This window comes from Telopea speciosissima, chromosome 1, assembly GCF_018873765.1.
Source record: "Telopea speciosissima isolate NSW1024214 ecotype Mountain lineage chromosome 1, Tspe_v1, whole genome shotgun sequence".
In the NCBI taxonomy this organism is placed as follows: Eukaryota; Viridiplantae; Streptophyta; class Magnoliopsida; order Proteales; family Proteaceae; genus Telopea; species Telopea speciosissima.
The window spans coordinates 58,843,550-58,853,994 of NC_057916.1; the positions used below are offsets into that span (position 1 = coordinate 58,843,550).

General features: G+C 38.9%; 1 protein-coding gene across 2 annotated transcripts; it reads right to left on the bottom strand.

Annotated features, from left to right (window-relative positions):
* Positions 1 to 1,422: 1,422 nt before the first annotated feature.
* LOC122642679 lies at positions 1,423 to 7,397 on the bottom strand. Of its 2 annotated transcripts, XM_043836231.1 has the most exons (5): positions 7,012 to 7,397; positions 3,999 to 4,092; positions 2,621 to 2,658; positions 2,389 to 2,524; positions 1,423 to 1,898 (listed from the first exon to the last, which is right to left on the bottom strand). In XM_043836231.1, exons 1-5 carry the CDS (start codon positions 7,393 to 7,395, stop codon positions 1,483 to 1,485), a joined length of 1,068 nt encoding a protein of 355 aa, XP_043692166.1. In that variant the 5' UTR covers positions 7,396 to 7,397; the 3' UTR covers positions 1,423 to 1,482. The 2 variants fall into 2 exon arrangements, with proteins under 2 accessions (XP_043692166.1, XP_043692175.1); XM_043836240.1 differs by lacking the exons at positions 2,621 to 2,658; positions 3,999 to 4,092.
* Between the last annotated feature and the right edge of the window lie 3,048 nt (positions 7,398 to 10,445).

Below are 10,445 nucleotides of genomic sequence, written 5' to 3' on the forward strand. Positions count from 1 at the left end.
GTTTAAGCTTTAAAGGGATGTGTCGATCATACAGTGCTCTAGTCGCACCTCTCCACTTCATCCATCTTACTTTAATTCTTTGTGAAATAACACCATCTATGTCACCTTCTTTGTGTATGATAGACCCCAGATATCTGAAGTAGTCACTTGGCGATATCTCTCTCCTCAATTTTTACCACGTCACCATACATCATAGTATGACTAAAGTTACGCATCATATACTCCATCTTTGAACTAATCTTAAATTCTCTTGTTTCCAAGGTTGATCTCCACATCTCTAACTTAGCGTTAATCCTTGCTTTTGTTTTATCCATCAAAATGATATCTGATCAAAACTTATACTAGCTTACGAGTTTTTGTAAGGATTTTCCTTTATTAGCAAAGTTTTGTGTGGTTCCTAGGAACTTTGGTTAATCAAATGCCTATCTCTTATTAACAAGAATCTCGTATAGAGGATGGTAAGAAGGTTTAGTGTTGTTACCACGTGAAAACATAATAAAAATATAGCAAAAAACGTATCACTTAATTTGTTGTTCTTCATTGAAAACTTTAGTAGAAATTTCTTGAAGCTTTTGTTATATATGTCACGAATTCATTATTCATCTTGGTTTTTTTTTTTTTTTTTTTTTTTTTTTTTTATTTATAAGTGTATAGTGGTTCATCAACGGGAAAACATAAACGGGATCCTCTCCCTCACCCCAAAAAAGGGGGTGACCGGGTGAGATTCAATCTATGAGGACCAATGTGATTGATTAAATAGATACGTATTCTTCATGCAGTACCATACAAGTCATTTTGTATACCATTCAGTTTAGGAATTATTTGAATCAAATATAAAAACTCACAGCTGTTAGCCATCAACAAGTTGCAGAGGGACTTAGGGTTTCACTTTTCCTCACCAAACAATTGAATAGGAGGATTCAAGGGTTTTTACCATTTTACTCAAATGTAATGGACTTTTTTTTTAAAATGTCTGGACTCATCAAATTTATTGCGACTCGGATGAAAAGACCGAGTCTCATTTGACTTGAATTAGTTACAGCCGATTCTTATCACTTTTTTACCTCAGTCCAATCTGCATAACTCTTGACCAGGTTTTCTAAAATTTGACTCAACTCGGATGACTCGTCCCAGTCAAAACCCAGTTTTCCAACTACTCTTTAGTAACACCTACTCACCGACATGCGAGTGTGGCTTAGGTTCTCGTACGAGAACAGTGTCACGAACTGCATATGGATATGCTTCCATGGCAGAATAATGTCAGCCCATTGAATCATTACTTTCTCGGCCCCATTTCAATTGGAGACAAGTTAGCAACTGTTCAAGTAAGGACAGAGATGTGTAAGCCTAGCTGCCACAACGAGACACCAGTACAGTATCAAAAGAGAATAATTCACTTTCCACATATGAACACACTGAATCTGGTTACAATGCCAACTTAATCATCATATAGTGCAAGATCCAATCATAGTTTACATCTAACTAAACCTCTATATCAGTTTCCAAACTAAAAAGGTAGGCCACCAACCCTACCACTGGGATAAATCTGAGTTTACTCACTTTGTGAGCCTTACTTGGTTGGACAATTTGTAGGTTGTCACCTATCAACCAAGGCTGAAATATGATGTAGAGACAGATATCCCATATGAAGGCATAAGCAAGCCTCTCTGATCCCAGATAGCTTATTAAGAAGTCCAACCTTTCTGTCACATTCCCAAAGTCAGCATCCATTCTGCCAAAGAGGCTCCATAATATAGACACCAAACAAACAGCACCACCAACAAGTCCAACAACAGTTGCGCAATTTGTCATCATGGAACCCAGTTGGGAAGGTTTCCCAGGAGCATATTCAGCATCAGCCTCGTTGAGCCGGATCGCCATGTAAGGTATTAAGAACGCTGAGCACAACAGGAATTTTAAACCTTCAGTTTATAGGTAAAATGGAATTATTTAAGCCTTAATACAGTTAATGTGATGAAAAAGAAAAGAAGAAAAAGCTTAAAATTAGGAGTATATAAGCTCTGAGGATATCTGGGTGTTAATTTTCTCCAACAGCAATGGTGGAGGGAGTCACACTGAGAGATCTCCTATGGTAAAATCTCATGCAATCTCACCTATAGATTTATATAAGCTAACTCTAGCAGTCAAAATTGATCAAATCGAATCTTGATCTTTAGCCCAAAAGATGCCAAGGCAAGACACACCAAATGTTGGTCCCAGTTCCTCTGCCAATTTACAGCATATAGAACAAAGGTAGAGAATCCGTAGGGTCTACTCCTATACCAAGCTTTTTCTATCTTTGTTTTTTGATATAGTTTTATTTTTTAGTATTTTCAAAAGATTTTTTGACTACCATTCAATGATGAGAGTTTTGGGGATCAAGCATACTATTTGTAAGGAACATCTGAAAGCCCCATAATACGTCCAGAGATCCCTTGTATCTGTCCCGCTTGCAATCCGTAAAAAGCAAAGGTGCAAACATGAAGGTCCACCCAATCACAAAATTAAATAATCCTTCGGACATCTGGCAGAAGAAAGGAGGTAAGAAGTCAGCAGTAAGAATCAATAAACCAGGCAAAAGAAAAGGAATATTCAAGGGACCATGAGGAGAAGTCCTTACTGGGTGAAGCACTGGTGCTTCAATCAGATGAATGCCAACTACTCTGCCAGAAATTGATCACATATGTTATGATCAAGGAGCAAGACAAAAAAACACTTAGATTCAAGGATTCTCAAGGGACCATGAAAAGATATTTTAAACCACACACTATACAGATGAATGATGCACTACTCTGCAGAAGGAGACAAATTAATGCTTCTTCAGATCATATTATCCATCAACTACCTGTCATATCATTTCAATCAGTGAAGTTACACACACAATCAGTAAAATTTGCATCTTATTGAAGTCAACTTTCTTTGAATAAGGTGTAAAATTAGAAAAAGGTAATATTCATACGAAATGAACCTTTTGGTAAAATTTCCTCCTTTTGGTTAAACACTCAAACTAAATCAGAAGGAAAAGAGGTTTGAGTGATGAAATACATGTTGATCTACTGCCCTTGTTCACATGGCAACTAATCGTTTGAAATGAAGTTGCTAACCAAAATAAATTATTAATTATCAATCGATGGCCTACTTTGGAAAAAAAAAAATACTACAACCATGGAACAAATGAAATTATAAATAAACTAGGTGGTCACTATAGCTCGTATTGGATTGAAATATTCACATCCAACCTCATAAGGGATGAAAAAAAGTGAAATAACTGACTATGAATAAAAATGATCATTGAATAGAACTTTTCAACAGGAGGGGGAATAGTACATAATTGCAGTCTAGGTACAGACTGTATAGTACAACTGCATCTTTCATTCAGAGTAATCAAGTGATGGTAAACGAAAAATGCAAGTTAAATAGGAATAGATTACTTATTTGTAATCCGGCAACACTAAAACTGTAAAACTATTCTTCAGCGAGTAGACAAGTGATGGAAGAGATGAAATATGTGAAATAAGGAGAAAGGGGCGGATCTGCATATGGATGGATGAACTATAGCGGTATGTATCAGGTTGATGAGTCCAATTGGTTGACTATGTAAAACTCACTAAGACTTAGCCTGGGTGACCCAATCATCCAGGTTGCTGATTCACTTCTTACAGTAATATAAAACCCTTTTTGTGTCCCTTAAAATATTTTCATACTTTTCTCAATGTTAGCTGTCACATAAAAAGCTTTAACATTAAATTGTTGATTCGTGAGTCAACCCTCAAGTAACTGTGTACTCGACAAATGGCCAGTCAAGCTAAAGTTTTTTATTTTAATTAAAAAATGGCATAGGTTCTAGAGTATACAAAAACACATACTTCACAAGAAGTTCATTTATCAAATATAAGGTGGATTCGACCATGGAAATGCTATCTTGTAAAGCAAAGAGTATATTTGAGTATTAACTTTGAATGGCAACAGTATGGAAAGTAAAAATTAGGTCAACATACCATAGTTCATTAAAGGCAAAATGAAAAAGAAGTTGAGAGAAAGGCCCACAAGAGAATTGAGAGTATCTGAACTGATTGCCCATACTGGATCCCCCTGTCACATATTGGAATAAGCAGAATAAAGTCAAATTTTCAGAACCTTTCCTACATAATCTTAGATTATGAAACTATTTCTAATGAATACTGGGAGTTATGCATAGTTGTCAAGGCACCTAGGCGAACCAACGCGATTGAGGGGGTTAAAAACCAAAGCGACACCAACAAGGCGTCGCCTAGGCGACCAAGGCGACACCAGAAATCAAGACGAGAGAAAGGTGCCTGGACGCCTTGACAACTATGGAGTTATGTCCAATAATAGTTGAGCTTCAGCCTAGAAGAATGGCCTGGACCAGTCCTAAATCTTTATGGACAGGAGACATTGCTAATCTATATGGACAACTATTCGAATGAATATTTGTACCCTTAACAATGTCAAATCTTCAATACAAGTTCAGTATCTAATGGGGAAAACCAAACCAACAAAACTCAAGAAAGCCTTTTCACACCAAAAGAGGGAACCTGAAGTCAAATAATAGTTACTACAAAGAATGTTGAGGCCCTACAGAGTTCAGTATGAACCTTAGAATGCATCCCTGATAGGAGATATTCTATAGCATGAGCCAGCAAGTTACCGATTGAATGGTCACAATGGTCCAGGGCTGCCCACTGCCCTGGTGGGTGGGGCCACCCAGTGGCCTATCATCAACTTGATACTGACAAGACAATCTCTTACATAGAACCCATCAAACAGATGGTCCCTCTGCCCAAATACTTGCATCCCAGTTGCATGTGTAATGTTCCTAGCTATGATTCTAATATACAACATTCAGCAGTCTGGGTGAAAAAACAATTAAATAAAATGAAAGGTAATCAACCTTCTAGATCATCCATAAAGATGGGGAGGATGATGCAGGCAAGCAAGTCAGAATAGGCACAATAGGTGTTTTGGAAGGTATATTCCACCCACCAAATTGCCGGGCTTTAAAAGCAGTGGGTTTAGGTCTCAAATTACAAGGCCTAGGCTTAAATAAGCCTTCTTTTAAGTCTTTTATGGGATATTGGGTGTTGAGCATTGTGTCCAGAGGTAATTAGATGTAATGGGCCTAAACCATAAGCCAAATCTGGGAGGTCTTTAGTCCTATCCGGGATTCGTAGTTAGTCCTAGTCTAATTTAGTTTTCCTAGTTGTATCAGGATTTCTAAATAAGTCTACACTAGGGATTTCTTTTAATATTTTGATTTTGGTTTATGGAGTTACATTTCGACCAAGATTTAGGAGGGCACGATACAGACACATGGTTGTAACTGGCTCAGTAGTTGCCCATAGTTTGATATTTTGAATAAATGAATCTGGCTCAGTACCATTGCTGCTCTTGTCAATCTCCATAAATTTTCATTTCAATTTCTCATTCAATAGTAGAATCCAGCAAGCTTTAATATTCTGATTTCATAAATAGGTTAGGGTTCACTTGGCTCTACATTTTGGTTGGAGGGGGGGGGGGGGAGGGGGGAGGATCAGCCTCCTAAACCATTGAACTACTCCCACGTAAAATATTATGCACAAATATCTCATGTATAGAAGAGGAAATGCTTGTTTTCCTTAGAGTATATAATTTTTCCTACCACCTACATCCCTCTAGGCCAATGATCAACACTCAGATGCCTAGTCCGGAATGGCCTGCAAAGATCTAGTGGCTTTTATGCATCAAGAGATACTTCTGGATTAACAGACGAACAGGATGGAAGTTATAAATCCATCACATAGGAAAGAAAAATCTCAACTTTGAATTGTATTATGAAGATTGAGAGTTCTCATGTGACAATCTTCCGTTTCTGGTCAAAGTAAAAGTTCAAACAGCATTACCTGCATCAATTTCAATGGACATGTAACAATGAAGTACCAGTACATCATTTAATATCCTGACTTGCCTAAGATATCACTACCCAAGTAACTAATATACAAAACCAAAATAAAAGTGCCTACTTAAGGTTGCAAGTCTGGATTTGATGGGAGGACTATTATCAGCAATCTTGTGTGAACTGGCTCATAGACTTTGGATAACATGTCACAATCATTATAAACTAATAATGTAGAAATCGAGTAGTTGACAACTGTCCAAGGCCTGGAGTTAAAACTAGCAGGAATAAATTGCAATTCACTTCCCAGATGTAGATAGAAAGTTGTGACCTATCTTATGCAATGTCCAGACATTGTAGGAAGAAAGAAGTGAAATTTTGAACCTCACCACAGTAATGAAGGTATACATCAAGGAAAAGTGAGCAAGCCCCATACACAAACCGATCATATAAAAAAAAGCTAACAAGAGAGGCATTCAAAGACAAAAAAATTCTCATTAGTCTCATGATCTACAGCATCCCAACAAGAGCAATAAATAGCACGATTTATCGCCCCAAAAATATTTCCAGACTTGGGTCAATGGAAACAGCCACGACATAAACTTCTCATAATCAATTCAGAAGACTCAAACTTGTTACTCTTCAACAATATCTAAAATCATTGTGAAGTGTTTCAATTTCCAAATGGTGTCCACTTATGATTAGTCTGAAGCCCATCCCTTCAAGCTGATAAGCCAATTTTCCCATGCGGTTCAGTTCATTAAATATACATAATTCAGTGTTTAGAGAAATCCTTCTCTCTCCTCACCTAAAATTTGAGGGTCCAACACTTATTTTCTTTGCTTCCATAGATTTGAAGTACAACACCACAGTTATCGCACTAAGAATTCTCCAAACCCATCTTGAGAACCAGAGTTTAACAGCATTTAAACACATTCAATAATAAATTATTTTTGCAAGCACTGTCACAGAGGATTAGCAATTGAGTCCATGATTGCTCTCCTGAACTAAATTAGATTAAAAAAATAAAAATAAAATGACCATTCGTGTATGTGTGCGTGAGAGAATGAGAGAGAGAGAGAGAGAGAGAGAGAGAGAGAGAGAGAAGAGGAATATACCGGGGCATAAGGAAGGAGAAAGAGCCACAAGATATAGACACCCTCAGCAGCCCAAAGGAGGAATTGCAGGGATCTTCTTCGAATGCCATTACTATCCCCATCTTCATCAGAGGGCTGTTTAGAGGTTGTGACCTTCTGGGCCTTACACAACACCGTAGACGAAGGTACCGTCGTTGCTATGTTTGTAAATTTCCCATCCTTGTTTTTTCTTACTGTTATCAAGTTTTCCGAGCATCTGCTTCTGCTGCTGTTAATCCTGTTGAATTTGAAGGCATCTCCTCGACTGCCATGAAAAAGCTGACGTGAAGAAAGCGAATAAGTTGATGGAGAAGGCTTGTTTGCCAGATTAAGAAGCGAGCTACAGAACAACACTCCGGCTGTCATCCTTCCCTGAGTGGCTGTGCTGTGGCACGGGTAGGAGGTGTGAATGACTTACAGCTCGGTGGTTTCTCTTTTTTTCGCTTCTAAGGCTCAGGTGAAAATATAAATTTTAATTTTATGGGAGAGTGTTTTCTGTGAGGGAGCGCAGGAGCCACGTGCGGTGTTGCGGCATCTGTGGGGCTGGGATTTCCACTTGGGGTAGGAAGATCATGTCATCCCCCACTTTGTCAGGGCATGGCCTGCCACTCTCACACCACAGATAATATTTTCCTAATTTTATAGGGCTAAATTGTCATGGTGCTGGCATAATAAAAGCATTGCAGGACGTTGTTGATTTTAACCATCCATTTGGCATACTTGAAAAATCAAGTTATGATTCGAACGAGTTAGTCAAGTCAATGAGAAATTTGTAACACCCGATCAAGAGTTATGTAGATTTCGTAAGGTTGTGTTTGGTTAAATAGAAATGGATAGAAAAAAAGAGAATAGAATAGAATCAAAAGAAAATGAACTTTTCTTGCTGTTTGGTTTTAAAAGAAAAGAAAAGAAAAAATAATATAAAACATAGAAAAGGACAGAGAGAGATAAAAATAAATTCCATGATAATAATATGCCAATCCAATGTATGTTGAAAGATTAAAATAAATTCAATGACAATAATATGCCAATCCACAATCCAATGGAGTACACGGATTCATCTCCTCTACGTCTGTCTGCCTGGTACTGTCGTGTACCTTCACACACAAGGGTGGTAAAAGGTAAAAGGTACTGCCTTACCTCGCTAGGACAAGGCGTTTGGTACATACTATACACTATGAAACATAGAAACAAAAATTCATACACTATTCATCGTCATCTCCTTCGTTAGAACAACCTACAAATCATCCCCTTTCTCTTTACGCTTCTCACTCGCACTGCCCCCACCTTTCCCGTAATAACACCCAATTTCCGTCGTCCACAGCTCGTCCACCCCTCCCGCACAGCTCGCCCGCTCATTTCCTCTGTTCTTTCTCTCAGTTCAGTCTCACCCCTTCCACGCAGCTGTCCCCTATTTCTTTCTCCCGTTCAATCCTAACCCTTCCCTGCAGCACCCCTTGTCCTTTCTCCCGTTCAATCACAACCCCCCATCTTATGTTTTTTCAATCACACATTCCCACCCCAACCCGCTCTATCTCTCACTGCGTCACCAGCTCTGCATCTTTTTTTTTTCCTTCCTCGCTAACCCCTAGCAGGGGCAGTGTGCTGAGTTGCTTGTCATGGGCTATTGTAGTTGTGCTTACCAGCGGAACGGCAGAAGATTCATGAGAGAGAGAGAGGACATGACACAAAAGTAAAAACTCACAGTATTCTCGTCTATTACCTAGTTTTCTCAGCCTGGGGATGAGAAGGACGAAATTTCGCTGCTATACTAATCCTACTACACTACAAGGCTGGCAGACAAGGAAATGGGATCTTAAAGGGTATTTTAAAAAATACTAAACCCTATGAGGATATTTATGAACCTAAAGGGGAAGTGAATTATTGCATTTCCTTGGCTGCTAGCCTTGTAGCAGGAACATTCCTGCTCTAAGTGTAGCAGCAAAAAAAATTTCGAATGAGAATGTATAGATTCCACGGTAGAAAATTACACAATTCTCAAAGCATTTTTAAAATTTAGGGTTTTTTTCACATACCTCTCCTGAGCTTTGCCTTAATTATAAAAGCATCTCTTAATTTTGGAAAATTCTACGTACCCCTTGAGGTTCTTAAAAGTTAACACACTCATTTTGTTAGTTTAGGTCTAACAGTGTTAAAAACAAGGGGTGAAATAAGAATGCCCTTCTAAGAGAGAAAAAAAAACCTTCAACTCATCTTCCTCAAACGATTTAGGGAAGATGAGTTGCAGGTTTTGTTGGGAACGTTGGAATTCTAGAGGACTCTAGAAACCCAAAGATTCAAAATCCAACCCCTTCACTTGTATAACCCATTTGTGTTGTTCATACCTTTTAATCGATGTTGTTTCTTCTGTGGTTCTGATTTTTCGTTCGTCAAAAATCAAAATTCCAAAGGATGATGACGACCAAGATGGAGAAGAGTTTGGCAACAGAGAAGGTGATCATGGTTTCTGGCATGAACAGGATGCAAGTTCAACAAGAGGGTGAAATAGAGATAATCAAAGGGATTGGGTGTGTGTCCTGCGTCTGTTTCTCTTCCTTCTATTCTTTTTCTTCCCCTCTGATTTTTTCTTCTTTATTTTCCTCTCTATTTGAAATCACCGACCGAACCCCTTTTCTCCTTTTGAAACCAAAACCCATTTCTACAAATATTCAAATGAATGAAATCTGTAGCTGGGATTTCGTGATTATGAGTCTCATTTTTGGGATTTCAGAAACGGACAGAGAAGAGGGTTGGGTGGCTTCGGTTGCTTGTGGATTCAGTTGCCAGCGATTTGGCTGGAATGGAAGGTAGAGGTGGGTTGGCAGCCATGATTGGAGGTTAAAAGGGTATGAAATCTTTGATGGGATTGAAGCTTCAATCAGTAGAGCTGAAGAGGAAGTAAATGGGAAATGAAAATATGAAAACAATAGGGTTCGATGGAAGCCAAAAAACACACTATTCAGCCATAAAGGTTCTTCAAATTGGAGTTCCATGAGCAGGAATTATGGGGCGGTGTGGGACACAAGCCAGGTTCCGACAGGAGAGTTGGATGGCTTTGCTGACCAAATCTCCTCTCTACTCAACAGCCGTGACGTTCCTCACAGGGAGACCCCACTCCCCTTGCCGTCCGCTTGAACGACCTCTTCTCTGCCCGATCTGTTATACCCGTACCCCGGGATATAATTAAATATTATTTCTTCTAGTGACGTGTAGATACCGTTGTCATGTATGCTGGTGACCTGTTCTCCATGATGGTCAAACCTAGTTACAAAATCATTGACCACAGTACGGGTTTGCCTGTGGAGGAAAGATTCCTCAACCGTTAGTGGCGAAAGTTCGTTGACGGCGACTTCGTTGACTATCCTCCAAGTACCAGCCCGGGAAGCGAGGAATTTAGGAGAGAGCATCCTGGACTG